The sequence below is a fragment of the Paroedura picta genome, chromosome 6, assembly GCF_049243985.1.
Source record: "Paroedura picta isolate Pp20150507F chromosome 6, Ppicta_v3.0, whole genome shotgun sequence".
Lineage (NCBI taxonomy): Eukaryota > Metazoa > Chordata > Lepidosauria > Squamata > Gekkonidae > Paroedura > Paroedura picta.
Window position 1 is genome coordinate 3,423,182 of NC_135374.1, and position 18,410 is coordinate 3,441,591.

The 18,410-nt window shown below is 46.4% G+C and overlaps 1 protein-coding gene and 1 long non-coding RNA gene across 3 annotated transcripts in view; one reads left to right on the plus strand and one right to left on the minus strand.

Annotated features, from left to right (window-relative positions):
• Positions 1-102: 102 nt before the first annotated feature.
• LOC143840588 (uncharacterized) lies at positions 103-3,602 on the minus strand. Its single transcript, XR_013232240.1, has 3 exons — positions 2,877-3,602; positions 1,965-2,240; positions 103-1,210 (listed from the first exon to the last, which is right to left on the minus strand). It is a non-coding gene; the product is annotated as an uncharacterized LOC143840588 (long non-coding RNA).
• A 412-nt stretch (positions 3,603-4,014) lies between these two features.
• RAB6A (RAB6A, member RAS oncogene family) overlaps positions 4,015-18,410 on the plus strand; it is an 88,079-nt gene continuing 73,683 nt past the window's right edge. Inside the window, exon 1 of one of the 2 annotated variants that reach the window (XM_077341204.1) lies at positions 4,015-4,249. In XM_077341204.1, the coding sequence (XP_077197319.1) occupies positions 4,180-4,249 (70 nt within the window). In that variant the 5' untranslated portion in view covers positions 4,015-4,179. The remainder of the gene's footprint in view (positions 4,250-18,410) is intronic. The other variant, XM_077341203.1, reaches the window with a different exon arrangement.

The following is an 18,410-nucleotide window of genomic DNA, read 5'->3' on the forward strand; positions in this document are numbered from 1 at the left end:
TGCAGAATGTGGTTGGGAAACATATCCAGGTACATGCGTACCTGGGGCCCGTCCCCTTCCCACCCCCTCCAGGCCCAACTCTTGCCGATCCTACACTGTCACCACTAACATTTCCCCGCCTCCAATCATCTGGCACCTCACCTGTTCTCCAAGAAGTGTCAAAAATAATGGACAGAGGCTCAGAAATTACACCTGCAAGTTCTTGGATTCATCTGGCCCAGAGGATTTGGTTCCATTTAAAGAAACGAGGTGTTTATGGACTACCCCTACAGTGATCCTAGGCCATTCCCTTCCATCATCACGTGAAATGATTTTGCCCCATTGAGCATGGTTCCCCTCAGAAGGGAAGACTGAGAAGGAGTAATTGAGCAGTTCAGCCCCCTTTTCATCACCTGTTACTATTTCACTTTATTGTCCTTGTAATAGTCCTATTCTTTTTCTTAGTTTGTATAACTAAAGAACCCTTTGTTGCTGTTTTTGCCATTTTGTTGCTAGCTTAAGCTCATACTGTGCTTTAGCTTTTCTAACACTCTCCCTACATGCACTGGTTATTCATTTATATTCCCCTTTGGTTATAAGGCCCTCCTTCCGATTCCTAAATGAGTCTTTTTAGTACTCAATTCTTTTGAAAGCTTTTTATGGAGCCATCCTGGTTCCTTTAGGTTCCTCCCAGTTTTCCTTCTCAAGGGAATTGTCTGCAATTGTGCCTTCTGTGTACAGGAGGTTTCCTGGGATCTCCAGGGGCTGTGGCTCAGTGGCAGAGCCTCTGCCTAGCATGCAGTAGCCCCCAAGTTCAATCCACAGCATCTCCAGTTAAAAGGACCAGGCAGGAGGGGATGGGAAAGACCTTGACTTGAGATCCTGGTTCAGTAGCGTAGCATCTGCTTGGCATGCAGAAGGTCTCAGTTTCAATTCCTGGCGGCTCCAGTTAAAAAGATCTGGCAGGAGGGGATACAACTGATCTCAAACATGGAGTCCTGTGTGCAGTTCTGGAGGCCTCACTTCAAGAAGGACGTGGATAAAATTGAAAGGGTACAGAGGAGAGCGACGAGGATGATCTGGGGTCAAGGGACCAAGCCCTATGAAGATAGGTTGAGGGACTTGGGAATGTTCAGCCTGGAGAAAAGGAGGTTGAGAGGGGACATGATAGCCCTCTTTAAGTATTTGAAAGGTTGTCACTTGGAGGAGGGCAGGATGCTGTTTCCGTTGGCTGCAGAGGAAAGGACGCGCAGTAATGGGTTTAAACTTCAAGTACAACGATATAGGCTAGATATCAGGGGAAAAATTTTCACAGTCAGAGTAGTTCAGCAGTGGAATAGGCTGCCTAAGGAGGTGGTGAGCTCCCCCTCACTGGAAGTCTTCAAGCAAAGGTTGGATACACACTTTTCTTGGATGCTTTAGGATGCTTAGGGCTGATCCTGCGTTGAGCAGGAGGTTGGACTAGATGGCCTGTATGGCCCCTTCCAACTCTATGATTCTATGATTCTAAATCGACAGATCTCTCTCCCCCCCCCCCCCAAAGGCTCAGGGCGGTTTACATAGGAACAAAGAACAATACATAGAACAGTCTATAAACAAGTGAATACCTTACAATAATAATACTAATAGTTGTAACCATATAACAATGGAGAGACAGCGAGAGAGAGGTCCTGCTTTTTACTGTCTTGTTCACATCAGGCATAAGGAACAGCAATTACTCTGGCTGCCTTTCGGATTCTTAATACATCAATATGCTGAGCTTTTGGAAGGAGCTCCTATTTAGTAGGACGTGGTAGTTGTGGTTTACCGGCAGTTAATGTTTCTCTCCATGCTCCGAATTGCTCTACCTGCTGAGGTTTTCACAGGAACAGGCCAAACTTTTCCTTTGGCAATTGGGCTGGCAGCCTCCAGGTGGGTGGAGAAACTGACTTACCTGACACCACAAAGTATCAACTAGAAGACTAGTTTTAAATTGAGATCCTTACCACTTAGTGGCTCTAATGTTTCTGAAGAGCCTTCCTGGGTGGAGCACGTCCGGCCAGTGTTCGGATTCTCTTTCTTGTGTCTGGCCTCTGTTTCCGGCCAGTCATGCTCCGTGGGCCAATCAGGGCGTGAGCCATCGAGCCAGCCGCCACCACGGGAACCGAGCCCACGCCTCGAGGTGCCCGTCCTCCAGAAGTGCCCAGCCATTCCGGGTACCACGGCAGTTCCCGCCCCACTTCTAGCACCGATTGCATTCCCCTCTGCAACAGGCTCTCTGGCTAGGGAGTACATAAAGCCAGAACGTGGACAGGTTAAGAGGCACATTTTCACAACTTTCCTCAGTGGCTTAGCTACAATATAAACATATCAAGATTACAAACTGAAAATTGTTCAATAAACTCGTACAGTCATATTTATGTGTTCTCTTGACTAAAGAAAATGACTCGTTTTACATTCAGCTTTGATACTGATTTGCCAGAGGGCTCAAGCCATCAATCGTAAATGAAAAAGAGTACAAAGCCAGGTTAAGAGAGAGGAATTAAAAACTGCTCTTCAGCTTGATACGTCGGCATGGCTGGTCTGTAAACTGGAGCTCTTCCGCCAGCCGTTCGGTCGAGCCCAATGAAGCAACTCCACCAACCAGAGCCTGAGGCCCCCCTCCAACCACCTATGTCTCACAGATAAAAATGTCAAATCACCGACCAGTAAACAGTATACAATGGTTGAGTTGTAAAGTTACAATGTTATATTAAAGATATGAAATAGTCTACTGTTATAATATAAATATTATAAGGTCTCAATGACAACGTGTCCTTGTATTTTCACTGTAAACTGCCCTGAGCTGTAAGGGAGGGTGGTATATAAATATCATAAAATAGATAAATAAAAATAAACTCATGAACTTAGCCACTTACTCTGTTGTGTGTATTTTGTTATAGAGCTATGAAGATGGTGATCTTAGCCATCCAGTCGAGTCTGACTCTTGGCGATCCTATGGCACAACCACCACCACAATTTCCAATCCTGCAGCACTTCTTTTAGTTTTGGAATGTTCTGGCTGGTGCCCAGTTTGATTGTTTCTAACCACTGCTTTCTTTGCCAGCCTATAGTTTCTATAGAACCGTAGAATGAACAGGGGGTCCTGCCCTATCCTATGTGTTCCCATACTGAATGCGGAAGACCACGGCCCAATTCTACATCATTAGGACCACATTATTGGTCCCGGTTGGGATTAGTTGAGTTGGATTGGAGATCTTATTGTTGAGTTAGACCACTGTCCTTACAAAATGTTTTAATGTTTTTTTAATGGGCTATCCTGTTTTATGCTTTTATTCCGTAAGCCGGCTCGAGGCGACATTCGTCGAGAGAGGGGGGGCGGTATAAACTAAAGAAATAAATAAACTATAGAAGAAATTAAAGATTCTACGTGGGCAAGTTGCTGAGAAAGATTTTAACATTGCAATTACCTCTCTATCTCTTCTCTATAAAATATAATTCTCTCTATTAGCCGCATGCATTTGTAAGGATGTGTGCTTTCATGTGCAGGCACAGCGCAAGGGCACCTTTGAGCCCCACCAGGATTGATTCCAGGGGTGGGCTTTGTGTGCATGCACAAGGTGACCACCCACGGAAGCAAACCCCTTGCCCAGGGGTAGTCAAACTGCGGCCCTCCAGATGTCCATGGACTACAATTCCCAGGAGCATTCGCTGGCAGGGGCTCCTGGGAATTGTAGTCCATGGACATCTGGAGGGCCGCAGTTTGACTACCCCTGCTTGCCTAACACTCGGCCAGTCCCCGGAGCCTATTCCTTCCTGCCCCTCACGCATGCTCAGTAGCTCGCCCGAAGCCGCCAGTCAGCGCCGCTGCTGCCTGCTCGTCGTGCTGGGCGACAGTCCGGCGCGCGCGCCCTGACGTCAGCCCTTCTCCCCCCCCGGCCCCCGGATTGGCTGCGTGGCGGCGTGCGCGCAGGCGCGTAGGGGCGAGCCGAGGCTGAGGGAGAGGCCGGGCGGGGGCGTGGCTGGGGGCGGCGCAGGCGGCGTTGCGTCGTGGCTTGACGGACGGACGGACGGGCTGAGGGGCTGCGCGAGCGAGCGAGCGAGGGAGGGAGCGAGGAGCCGCCGCCTCAGCCGCCGCTTCCCCCGGGCCCGCTCCGTGAGGGACGGACCGAGAGAGAGACCCGCGCCCGGCCCTCGCCTCGCCTCCTCGTCCTCCTCGCCATGTCGGCGGGCGGCGACTTCGGGAACCCGCTGCGGAAATTCAAGCTGGTCTTCCTGGGCGAGCAGAGCGGTGAGTGGGGGAGGGGCGGAGGGGGTGGGGGGGGCATCCGACGCGGCCGCCTCCGGTTCTCCCCCCGTCTCTGCCTCCTTCGGGTCTGGCCGCGATCCAGGCACCGGCAGAGCCCTCGCCTTCCTCTCCTTGGAGCGGCGGGGGGGGGGGGTCTGGGAGGGAGAGGCCTCGGGGAGCCTGGAGATGGACACCTGTGCATGCGTTTGTGGGGGCCTCCATGCACCTGGCTGTGCGCGTGTGCACGTCTTTGCAAGCGGATGCACACACGTATATACAGAGATGCATCTGTGTATATGTGTATATGTCATATATAGGCGTATATCTATATACATATTGGGCCATCTATATACACCTGAGCCTTCGGGGAGGGCGGTATATAAATCTAAATAAATAAAAATAAATAAAATAAATATTTGTGTGTATATGCACATGCATACACGTGCCTCTAGGCGTATGCACCTATACTTAATACTTATAAAATATATAAAACTGCACATATATATATAAATTTATATATATCAATATATAAAAAAACATTTTATATGCATCTATACATAAAAGCATTTTATATGCATTTATATGCATCTATACATGCATGCATATAGATGTATATGTATATAGATGCATATATTTGTGTATATTTGCAGATGCACATATACTATATATATATATATAAAGTTCATAAGTACACACATATTTATATTCATATATACGTAATATATAATGTGTGTACCTGTTTGTGTGTATATGTGTGTATACACATATATTTACAAGCATATACACAGACATATATAGATACTTCTGTATTTATAAGCATATACACATACATATATAGATACATCTGTGTTTGTGTGTGTGTATATGTGTGTATACGCACATACATATATACACATACACACACAAAAGTATCTAGGGATATGATTCTCAGTTTGGGTCCGAGAAGTATCTATATATGTATACGTATATGCTTGTAAATTTGTGTATACACACACACACATATATACAGGTATATATGTATATTAAGTTATATATATATATATATATATATATATATATATATATATATATATATATATATATATATATATATATATATATATATAAAGTGAATATGTACACACATTATATGCATATACCTGCATATATAGATGTTTATGTGTGTACATGTGTATATGTGTGTGTGTGTGTGTGTATACACATGTGTTTTGTATATATAGTACACTTGTATATACATATATAAATGTGTGCACGTGTATAGGTTGGCTGAAGTTGAATCCAACCAAGACGGAGGTCCTCTGGCTGGGCCGGCAGGCAGAGAGACAGGTGATACAGCTTCCAACATTTGGCGGGGTGTGGTTAACACCAGCGCCTACCATCAAGAGTTTGGATGTGATTTTGGATCCCTCCTTCTCAATAAAGGCCCAAATCTTGAAGACAGCCCACCTAGCATTTTTCCCTTGGTGCCAGGCAAGGCAGCTTGCACCTTATCTCTCAGAGCTGGACCTAGCCTAAGTGAGCTACACCTCTAGACTAGACTTCTGCACGTTGCTCTACACAGGGCTGCCCTTCAGACTGCTCTGAAAACTCCAACCGGTCCAAAATGCAACAGCCCAAGTCCTTACAGGAACTTAGTGGAGGACACATAGAACATCAGCGCTCTCCCAGTTGCATTGGCTCCAGATTGGAGATTGAATCAGGTTCAAGGTGCTGGTGCTAAACTTTAAAGCCCTAAACTGACATACCTATGGGGCCATGTTTTCCCTTATAACGCCCCCCCCCCAACAGCATTAAGATCTTTGGATCAACATCTGCTCATAATCCCCAGCCTAGGAGGTGAAATGGGCCAGGCCCCAGCATGGTAGAATACGCTCCTGAGAGAGGTCTGGACCCTACGGGACCTTAAATCAGTTCTGCAGACCTTGTAAGATGGAGCTGTTCCACCAGGCTTAGGGGCGGAGCCTAAAATAACATCCACCAGCAAATGCTGCCCCCCTCTCCCCCTGTGCTGGAAGGGGGGGAATTGGAAAGACCATCTCCTGATACCAAACCACCCGTCATCTGGAAATTTTTAGTTGGCGACATTATCAGTAAGATTAATAATGTTTTAACTTTTGCATGTTGTTTATAATGTCGTCACCCACCTTGAGAAACAGTGGAAGGGAGGTTTAAGGTAAAATGTTGTTATAATTGTATTGTTGTTTATTATATATGTTTGTGTGTATACACATATTTCTAGGCACGGACACATACATATATAGAAACGTATACATGTGTGTATATATACATATACAGTACATACAGACAGACGTGTGTGTATATACATGCACACATATCTGTGTACATACTCAGAGCACACACGTATGTTTATATGCATATACATATCGTTTTGAACTATCTAGTCTGAATATTACCACCACTGTGATCTCTGCTACAGCTTGGGAAATTTGAGTGGGTTTTTTTTGTGTGTGTGTGTTTGTGTGGGGAGGCTCCCCTGCACTTTTCAAAGCAATGGGAGGCTCACAGCTGGCTGGTGAATTTGGAGGACATAAACCTGCTGTCCATCCAGGGTAGCGTTGTTATTTCTTGTACTATGTTCCCTTGTGGTTCTCCAGTCCTGATTTCTGACCCTGTTCTGTGAACAAAACATCTTTTTTGTGGGTTAGGCCATCTCTGAGCTTGTGGAAGCAATGCTCACGTTGAGTCTTTCCCACTGGATTTTTTAAGAGCTGTTTTGGAAGGTGTGAGTCATGGTTTTGGGATTGACTTTCAGACCCAGGCTCATTGCAAAGGTGTGATCAGGTATATCTCCTGAAAAGCTGAAATAAATGTTTTGCTGGTTTTGGAAAGGCGAAACCCCTCAGGTTATCCTTCCCTGTTTGTTTGCAAAAGGGGGTTCCTCAGTCGGGATTTGTGTCCTTTTCTAAGCCATGAGAGGTGTTCCTTGCAACTTGGGTAGACCTGAACATGAGTGTGTGGAATTTCTCTTCCGTGTGACTAATTTCAGGAGGTAGCCATGTTGGTCTGCAGAAGAACAGCTAGATTCGACTACGGGAACCCTGTAGAGAGCAACAAGATAATTGGGGCATAAGCTTTCGAGAGTCAAAGCTCCTGACATCACACACCCTTCTGTGTATTACTGTATGTTGCATCTGTAAGGAAGGTTTGGAAAATAATACAGAAGCTTTCAAAAAACAAAAAGCTGCTGAATCATCCATCCTAGGCTTTCTGTGGTTTCATTTACTGGGTGTATAAATGAAGAGAGAGAGCAGGCATTTTCCCCCCTTAAATGCATGCAGCAATACTTTTACCACCACTGTATCTTCCCTGTCCTCCCTTCATCTAAAGCAGGGGTAGTCAAACTGCGACCCTCCAGATGTCCATGGACTACAATTCCCATGAGCCCCTGCCAGCCCCTCATGGGAATTGTAGTCCATGGACATCTGGAGGGCCGCCGTTTGATTACCCCTGATCTAAAGGCCCATTTCTTCCCTGGGAGGTGGGGCTTTGTTCCGTCCCCCAGTGCGCTACAAAATTCTGTTTCCAACCTTTTCGAAGGAAGAATAGCTTAGCAGTAGAGCACTTGCGTTGCGTGCATAAGGCCTTGCCCCCCCCATTCCGTTCCCCCCCCCCTTCTGGTCCAACAACCCCTCTGGTTGAAAGGGTAGCAGGCAGGGGAAGGCCTCTGCCTGCGGCCCCAGAGAATTGCTGTCAGTCAGAATAAACCGTGCTGGATGAGACGGAACGCTGGTCTGATTTGGTCTACGGTTGCTTCAGATGGTTGGTGTATTCAGACATTGTTCCATGACAGACCTTGTCATATGGATCAGTGCAGCTTGCACGCCGGGGTCCCTCAGGGATGCGGCTGGAGACAGTAAAATGCTCGTTTCCAAACGCTGTCGGCAGTTTTTATGTCTGGATGCGTGGAGGTGCTAATATTGAAAACGTTGTCTGCACAAGGAAATAGATTTTACCTTTTGCTGCCTGTGTAATCTGCCTTTCCCCCTTTTGAGGTGGCTGGAAGGAAATGTCCTGTGATGTTCTTGTCTTTTCTTCCTCTGACTGGCCTCTGCTGCTCAACTCGTTGATTGGAAGGCTTGTGTATGCCAGGAGCCCCCTCACAAGCCATTCACAGGGTCACCGAGACAAAAACACGTTTGAACCACATAATAAACATAGCTTGTATGTAACTTCACATGGTGGAAAAATCTAGCAGGTATAGAATCATAGAGTTGGAAGGGGCCATACAGGCCATCTAGTCCAACCCCCTGCTCAACGCAGGATCAGCCCTAAGCATCCTAAAGCAATGCTGTGGAATGAGAAGTTGTGGAATGAGAAGTTGAATGAGTGATTTGCAATGGATCCCTGCTGGGTCATACTTGCAAAAGCATAGAGTTTTTTCTTTTTGCCAAGAATGGCCAGCCTGTTGACTGTGGGAAGTCTACAGGCAGCATAAGGACAGAGTCTCCTGCACCCAGCAGTTGGTATGCAAAGCATGCTGCCTTTGCACATGGAAGTTCCATTTAGCCATTATAGTTCTCGATGATAGGTCTGTCACTGTAAGCGTGTGGCTCAGTGGAAGAACCTCTGCTTTGCATGCAGAAGATCCTGGTTTCAATCCCCAGCTTCTCCGGTTAAAAAGACCAGGCTGTAGGTTATGTGAAAGGCTTTGGCCTGAGACCATGGAGAGTTGCTTCATGTGTATTCATATGTGTACAAATTTACGTTTAACAGATATAAGCTGTATGCTGCCTTACTAGCACCATGTGAGGACTACGGAAGCAAAAGTAGATTTTATGAGCATTGTTGTTGTTACCTCCAAGTACCTTGAAAAATTATTTACATGTTGATGAAGAAGAACTGTTCGCAAAGCACTGTGCATGTGTGAAAAACCAAACCGGAGGGGGGGGGGTACGTTTGGAAGGCTTGTTTGTTTTTCTCTTCCTAGCTAAACGTTAAATTCTGCTTTGTCGAGGAGCCATATAATTGTCTCTGGCTATACCTTGGGGAGTGGGATGCCCCTGTTTGCATTGTAGCCTTCCATTTGCCATTCCAAAGCGACAGGAATGTTACAGAGAGCTGTGCTGAAGCAACAGACCATGGTGGCGATCAGCCCTCTTGTGCTGACCCTGGAAAGCTTTCTATTTAATCACAGCTACCGATTCTCGGTGCTAAAGCCCCAAATGTTTGCACTGAAGATGTCATGTGAGCCTGAGGCTGGAAGTTCTGCAGAAATTCTATTTTTGTAGATCTGTTTTGCAAATAGAAGCCTGTCGTACTTGGAAATGCAAGGTGCATCTGCTGTGCATGGGTTGCATTTTCATGTCTCTGTCTGCTTGGACTGCGGCGGTCTTATTGGGGTTGGTTTCTAGGGTAGCATAAGGCTATTGCTTCAGACAGAATATAAAAACATTCTTTGCCGTCATCATGCTTTCTTTGCATTCCCTGCGTTCCTGGTTTGCTTGCGGCAACATAAGTAAATCTCATGTTGTAATATTACAGTCCAGATGCTGCTGATAAAGAGGGTATAACTGTGATTTGAACGCTATAGAAGTTTCACACTGTCTATAAAGCAAATTCAAATATTCTTTGGGTTTGCCATGGCTTGGTAACTTCCACTGCCAGTTTTTATCTGGTTTTCTCCCCCCCCCCCCTAATTTTTTCTTACCAAAGTCTCAATAGATTTTTATTGACATATTTTTTATATATAGTTGTATGCGTTCACCTTGGTTTATTTTTACCTAGCAGAGATTCAAAACAACATTGTTCCTCTTCTCCTCACAACAACCCAGTGGGATAGGCTAGCCTGGGAGATTGCGATTGGACCAGGGAATCCAGCGGGTTGAAAAAGCAAGTCTGGGGAGAGGCCATGGCTGGGTGGTCAGGCATTTGCTTGGCATACAGAAGGTTCCCGGGTCAATCCCCGGATCAGGCAATTCATAGAATCATAGAATCCTAGAGTTGGAAGGGGCCATACAGGCCATCTAGTCCAACCCCCTGCTCAACGCAGGATTAGCCCTAAGCATCCTAAAGCATCCAAGAAAAGTGTGTATCCAACCTTTGCTTGAAGACTGCCAGTGAGGGGGAGCTCACCACCTCCTTAGGCAGCCTATTCCACTGCTGAACTACTCTGACTGTGAAATTTTTTTTCCTGATATCTAGCCTATATCGTTGTACTTGAAGTTTAAACCCATTACTGCGTGTCCTCTCCTCTGCAGCCAACGGGAACAGCATCCTGCCCTCCTCCAAGTGACAACCTTTCAAAGACTTAAAGAGGGCTATCATGTCCCCTCTCAACCTCCTTTTCTCCAGGCTGAACATTCCCAAGTCCCTCAACCTATCTTCATAGGGCTTGGCCCCTTGGCCCCAGATCATCTTCGTCGCTCTCCTCTGTACCCTTTCAATTTTATCCACGTCCTTCTTGAAGTGAGGCCTCCAGAACTGCACACAGTACTCCAGGTGTGGTCTGACCAGTGCCGTATACAATGGGACTATGACAATTGGTGATGCGTAGGACCTAGGACCTCGGAGATCCGCTGCCAGTCTGAGTAGTACTACTTGCCTTGATGGACTAAGGGTCTGGTTCAATAGAACCAATTCGCGTTCAGGCTTTTGAGGTTCTGCAGTTAGAAAACTGGAATTTTGAGAACATCACACCCAGAGTTGCGTTGAACCTGTCATGGGTCATGATCAAATTGCCTGCCTGCCCGCCCACCATTTTGCTGTTGCTGGGCCTGAATTCTGATTTCCTGCCTTGCTCCTCATATTACCTGCCCATCCCTCAAGGGAGCTTTTAGAGCTGTAGCTGTCTACTTTGTGGGAAGGCAGGAACTGAAATATTTCAGCACCTGTCGGGATGGGAGGGACCTGAAACCAATGCATCCTCTGCTGTCAAAGCACAGCTCTTGCAGAATTTTATATTGTATCATCGCGATCTTAGTTGTATTTTTGGGTATTAATGATTGTATTGTAAGATGTTTTTAATTGATGTTTTATATGATGTTTATTGTGAACCGCCATGAGCCAGCTTGCTGGGAGCAGCGGTATATAAATCTAAGTAATAAATAATAATACTAAATAAACAGCCTTTATGCTCAGTCGCAACCAGTTTCCTGCTCTTGGGTTGAGAGCACTGCTCATGCTCAATCTGTGCTAAATCTTCATTTATTTACTTCATTTATCTCCTCCCTTCAACCACATTGTAAGCCCAGTGCAGCTCACCTCTCCTCCATCTTATGCTCACAGCAACCCTGTTAGGGCATGACCCCAATGTGGTGCCAGGGGCTTCATGGTGCCCACTGACATCTTTCCCAGTGCCCACCAAGTATTTTTAGAAAGCTGTTTGGACCAGGTAGGCACCTGGCCAGTAGGACTTCTGATTGCCCACTGGAGATCCAGTTGGCTGTCACTCCAGTGTTGATTTTATTATATTCCTGACTCCACTTTCCCAAGGCATTTTAAATTTTTGCCCCTCTTGTCCCCCCCCCCCCCAACTTGGGCTTCCTCTGCAGTTACATTTGGCTCCGCCTCACATGGCAGCCATTTTGTGGTTTCACCCCTCACCCTGTGGCAGAATTCCAAAAGTGCACGTAGGCTCAGAAAGGTTGGGGTGCCCTGGCTTAGGGGGTGTACCTGGGTCAACATCACCCAACCAGCTTCCGCAGCAGAGATTTTAACCTGAGTCTCTCAGATCTCAGTAGGACGTTGTAACCAACGGATTCCCGAATAATTGCAAATGTTTCCAGATGTACTTGGGGACACCCTATTAACATATTTAAAAGCTGCTAAACGGTGTAACCGGGAACAAGTTGGTTAGTGCCGGGGGGGGGGATTTCATGCAGAGAGTGTACATATGTATGTATGCAGACCCTTCATTCGCAGTCTTTCCTGTCACTTCACAGTGCTGCCCGGGACTTAGATTCTTAGCTGAATGGTGTAAATCACCTTTGGTCAAGTCGCTTACGGAAGTCAAGCTGCCTTAAAACTCTAGCGTGGTAAATATCCGTGGCCTTTGCTCCTGCACGTGAGCCGAGCCGTTCCTTTCATTCGGACTACGTGTCATCTCTTCTTTATTGAAGTTGGCAGGGAGAACTGGAGGCCTCCAGCACAGTAGTAAGCATTTTGTGCTGGCTCTTGCATGTGTTTGTGTTTTAGAAGCGCTCTGCAGAAGTCACCTGCGGGCCAGGGCGGGTACGGTGGCATAAGGTGGCTGTCTTTAGCATTTTGAAATAATGCCTGGGGCAGAGAGAATGAACTGAAATTTTCTCTCTCTCTCCCCCAAACTACTAAATCTCCCAAACTACTACTACACGGTGAAGTAGACTGGCAGTAGAATCAGGATGGGCAAAAGGAAATGCTTTTCTCAATGGGGGATTAAAATGCGGAATCTGCTGCCAGAGGGGGTTGTGATGGCCACAGGCATAGAAAGATTCATGGAGGATAGAAAGGTCTACTAGCCATGGGGACTAAGGGGAACCTCCACATTCAGAGGTAGCAAACCTCTGACTCCCAGTGCCTGGAGGCAGCATTTTGGGAAGGCCTCTGTGCCCCGTTGTTGGCCCTCCAGAGGAACTGGTTGGCCAGTGGGTAAGACAGGAGGCTGCACCAGATGGACCACTCCTCTGATCCTGCAGGGCTCAGTCAGTATGAAATGCCTACAGGTTTACTTCTGGTTGCTAAAGAAAAGGGATGTCTGCTGCCCTTGGTTTGCCCCTTTCTGGGTCTGCTGGATTGGGTTGGAGAACCAAACTATTCATGTATGCCACCTTTGCAAGCTCCCAAATACCTGTGACCTGACAGACCACATTATTATTTTTCTAGTGAATCTAGTCTTCTCATTCATTCATTCATTCATTCATTCATTCATTCATTCATTCATTCATTCATTCATTCATTCATTCATTCATTCATTCAATGTATATAACACCCTCTAAGTACAATAGCCTTATTTAGCTTCTAGGGAGAGTTCAGACTTAATTTGATCTAGAACCCACTGATTTCTGGGTTTGGGTAGTCCCTGGGATCTGTAAGGCTCCCTTTCAAATTAATCAGGTTTTTTTCAGTGTCTGATTCTTGCAACCCATACATAGCGGTGGGGAATACTGTCGAATGAATTAACTTGATTAATGAATTAACTTAGTCACCAGTGATATCTCACATTTAAGAATCTTTTCTAGCTCCCTCATGGTTGCCCTTCTCAGTCTCCTCCCGATTCCTTGCTTTGGTCACCCTTTTGGTCGTTGATGGACCAAGGAATTGAAACCCCGGTTCCTTTATCATCATATTCTCCAATAGTCATTACTTTTGTTGTCCTGGTGTTCAGTTTAAAACCTGGTTTGGCACTTTCTTCTTTAACTTTCAGCAGTCGTCATTTCGAGTCGTCGCTGTTTTGTGCCAGTAATGTGGTGTCATCTACGTATCTCAAATAGTGAATGTTCCATCAGTTTTCACTACCTTCACCTAAATCTAATCCAGCTTTCGATGTGATTGGAGACAGAGAGAGAGAGAGAGAAAATACATCTTTGTTTTGACACCTTTGTCAAGTCAGGAGCCATTCTGTTTGTCCATATTCAGTCCTCATTAGCAGCCTTTTGGCTGGAGTACAGGTTGTGCATCAAAACACTCAGATGCTGTGGCAAACCCATTTCTTTTAAAGCCAATCGTAGCTGAAACCTCGAGACAGTTCTAAGCAGAAAGAAGAAGAGTTGGTTTTTATACCTCGGCTTTCACTGCCAGAAGGAGTCTCAAAGCGACTTACAATCTCCTTCCCTTCCTGCCCCCACAACAGACACCCTGTGAGCTAGGTGAGGCTGAGAGAGCTCTGAGAGAAACTGCTCTGTCGGAATAGCTTCTAACAGCACTGTGACTAGCCCAAGGTCACCCAGCTGCCTGCATGCAGAGGAGTGGGGAATCAAACCCAGCTCACCAGATTGGAAGTTGGCACTCCTGACCAATACCCCAAGCAAATGAATAAGAGTTAGGGAGAAGGGTATAGGAAACAAAACCAAAGAGTCTTCACCCGCTGGTGGGAGACAGTGATAGAGGGAGGTCCAAAGTTAGGTGCCATGGTGTATTTTGTTGCACTGGGCCTGCAGAAGAGTTCTGGAGAACTGGAAAGCTCATGGTGCTACGCGTGATATGGCTGCTCCTGCTAAAAAGTTACATGGATCGAGTTCTGGGATATTGGATTTGTTCACTCAGTGAAGTCTACGTCGGCTTTCAGACCAAATAGTATAACAATAACCAAAACGTCAGGAAAGGGAACATTCAGCACTTTATGAAATAGTAAATATAGAATATATAATTTAAAATATCAAAATATTGACACAGTATGACTGTAGACTTTGTATTACATTCCTGTACATTCAATGGGCACTAATTGTGGACTTTGTGTGTCCATGCATGTTAAAAGGGACGCTGAATTGATTTTAATTTATTCTATCATTCAATTACCTATCCTGCGATCATGGAGTATCTGTTATCTGGAATAAGGCTTAAACTTATTAACCTGTTTTCCTTCAATGAAACTCTGCCAGTAAAGTTTAAAAGCAGTAATTTTGTCCTGCAATCCGTGTCATTTGTCCCTCGCTCACGTTGTGCAAAGTGACTCCCACAGCCAGTCACTTCTGGGGGTCCTCGAAGCCTGAGAATTTATGGCAGGGGCTCCTCCACAGATCGAAAAAGGCTGGGGTAGAGACGTGTAAAGAGCCCTTGTGGCGCAGAGTGGTAAGGCAGCCGTCTGAAAGCTCTGTCCATGAGGCTGGGAGTTCGATCCCAGCAGCCAGCTCAAGGTCGACTCAGCCTTCCATCCTTCCGAGGTCGGTAAAATGAGTACCCATCTTGCTGGGGGGTAAACGGTACTGACTGGGGAAGGCACTGGCAAACCACCCCGTACTGAGTCTGCCATGAAAACGCTGGAGGGCGTCAACCCAAGGGTCAGACATGACCCGATGCTTGCACCTTCACCTTTACCTTTAGAGACATGCAGGTCCTGATGGAGCAGCTTCTCTTTTACAAGCCCTGCAGAATTGCTTAACATCAAGCAGGGATCTCACTGGAAGACCATTCCACCAAACCCTGGCTCTAGGTGAGGCCAATTTGATTTCTTTGGGGCCACACGTGAGACTCGTTCCCCCCACCCCCAGATATGCTATTAAAAAAGAGGGGATCATCTTGCATTTACATATAGTAGAGGGCTGATATATGCAGGCAACAGAGTTAATGATTCAGAAAGCTAATTAAATAAAAATAGTTTTTATTAAGAAGTATTATCTATCCCACTGCATATAGCTTGATGAAACCAGGATCATACGATGTAATTTTTGCATCATTTCATGTGGCACGTTAAGCTTTGCTTCAATCCTGATTTTAGATTTAGTCACATGAAACCGCCTTATGCTGACCAGACCTTTGGCCCATCAAAGTCAGTTTTACCCACTCAGACTGGCAGCGGCTCTCCCCAGCATTTCGGGCAGAGGATTTTACATCAAATACCACCTGGGGATTCAACCTGGGACCTTCTGCTTGCCAGGCAGCTGTGCTACCACTGAGCCAGAAGCTATATAAGAACCAACTCTTCTTTCTCTTCTCTTCTTAATCCTATCGCATTGTTAACTACATACCCACCCTGTCAGTTGTATTGACTCACTCTGCAATCCACCTCGAGTCCAAACGAGAAAGATGGACTATAAATGACATACTATTAGTTTGTTTTTCAAGCGACGATTTTTGTGCGCTTAGAGCATTTAAAGAGCCTTCTTTGGAACAAATATACAAATATATAAAAAGTGTTTTCCGCACGTACTAAGACAAATCCAGTGTGCATGTGTAAAATTCACAGCTTATAGCAAAACCAACCTGAATAGTCATGCAAGCCTCCTTTTGCAAAGCAGTTAAAGGGGAAAGCATGCTTACATACATGGCCTTCCTCATTCCCATTCAAACACCAAAATTAAAGCCATCATCCCAGGCTTTGTATGCATTAAAATTAACGCGTTCAAGACAAAAAAATAGACACACATGCTTCTCTTGGTGGAATGCTCTGGTCACCTCTGCCCTTCTCTGCTCCTGGGCTGCTTGGCAAAGGCAGAGTGTGCACTGAGTCACAGCCCGCTCACGGTGTTTAGGGCAAGAGATGAGACTTGCCCTTGCCTGTCTCTGCGTAGCAACCCGGGACTTCCTGGGTGTTCCCCCACCCAAGTACCAACCAGGGCCGACCCTACTTGGTTTGCAAGATCTGACGAGATCAGGGTAGTCTAGGCCAGGGGCAGTCAACCTGTGGTCCTTCATATGTCCATGGACCACAATTCCCATGAGCTCCTGCCAGCATTTGCTGGCAGGGGCTCATGGGAATTGTAGTCCATGAACATCTGGAGGACCACAGGTTGACTACCCCTGCTCTAGAAATCTGCCTTTCATATCGTTCCCGGCCCCAAAGAAGCACACCTGGCCTCAACTAGGGCCAGGGCCTTTTCGGTTCTGGCCCTGACCTGGTGGAATGAGCTCCCATGTGAGCTGCAGGCCCTGTGGGCACTTTCAGCATTCTGTAGGGCCTGCAAAATGGAGCTCTTCCACCAGGTCTACAATTGAGGCTGGGACAGTTGGGAGAAGATTGATGGGCCCCCATGGTGTCTAACTACAACCTTTGGGTATCTTGCCTCTCCTGCCTCTTCCTTCTGGCGGTAGTAGTAGGAGTTGGGGAGGAGGCGGGTGGCGGGGGTTTCGCCGTCATGTTGCTAGGTTGCTGGTTTCTGTATCAGTTTTTCTTGTCCATTTTAATGGGGTTTTTAATGGGAGATTTAACTGGACACCTGTAACCCGCCACAAGCCTGCTTGGGAGTGGCGAGTAGCAAATCTAATAATAATAAATAATAATAATAATAAATAATAATAAATAATATAAAGATAAAGATATAATATATATATGACACGTTGAGTATAGTTAGTTCACTTTTAGCTCGGGCCTTTTTTAGCCCAGTCTATTTGGCTTCGGCCCTTCTGGGGCCCCCTGCAAGAAGCCAGCCTACTGCAGGGGGCCCCAGAAGGGCCGAAGCCAAATAAAAGTTGGAAATGGCCCCTCTGAAGCAAGGCTGCTTCTAAAACCTCGGCCCATTCAAAGGCCTGGTGTTCTTTTGAGCTCCGGAACCTGTAGGCAGAGCTAAGAGAAAGCAGTTCCGCTTGACCCCCAGCAACACATTCCAAGCATGCAGCAGAATCAATCATAGAATCATAGAATCCTAGAGTTGGAAGGGGCCATAGAGGGCATCTAGTCCAACCCCCTGCTCAACGCAGGATCAGCCCTAAGCATCCTAAAGCACCCAAGAAAAGTGTGTCTCCAACCTTTGCTTGAAGACGGCCAGTGAGGGGCAGAGCAGTGCAGAAGATTCCATTCATAGGAAGGCATCGGAAGCAGGTCTGGCTGCTACAGCCACATTCTCAGTTCAACCCAGACTCACCTGGCGTCTGCCCTCATTTGCCTTTTGTGCCTACTTACTGTCGGGGTGAGAGAGAGAGCTTGCTGCCAAGGGTTTTAGCTGAGGGCTGGTCAGAACTTCTGGGACCCAAACTGCCAATTATGTTCCATCAGCTCCAACTTTCCCCAAACATCTATTTTTGGGCATTAAAACATTCTTCAGATTCCTTTTTTCGCTGCTCCCAGGGTTCATTGCACAGCCATTATGAAATTACAACCCACTGTGATTCTCCATTTAGTCAAAAAGCAGGTTACTAATGACGGCGGCGAAGTGGCAAGGCCACCTGAAAATTGACTTCCTTTATCAGTCGGAGTCACTGCAAAAGTTAACCGTCCTTGTTTCTTTTGGTGCAAGAAAACCACTGGCAAAATATCATTCCCTCAAACAGCATAGCAAATGAAGTCACTTGGCCTGTTCCGACCAAGAAGGGATGTCCCATTCGCCTCAGATGGACCCCAGCATACTCAAATCAGTGCTGGTTCAGGTATTTTTCAGGCATGGAATCCTAGAGTTGGAAGGGACCTCCTGGGTCATCTAGTCCAACCCCCTGCACTATGCAGGACACTCACATCCCTCTCGCTCACCCACTGTCCCCTGCCACCCCCTTGAGCCTTCCCAGAATCAGCCTCTCCGTCAGATGGCTCTCCAGCCCCTGTTTAGAAATGGAGAACCCATCACCTTCTGAGGAAGCC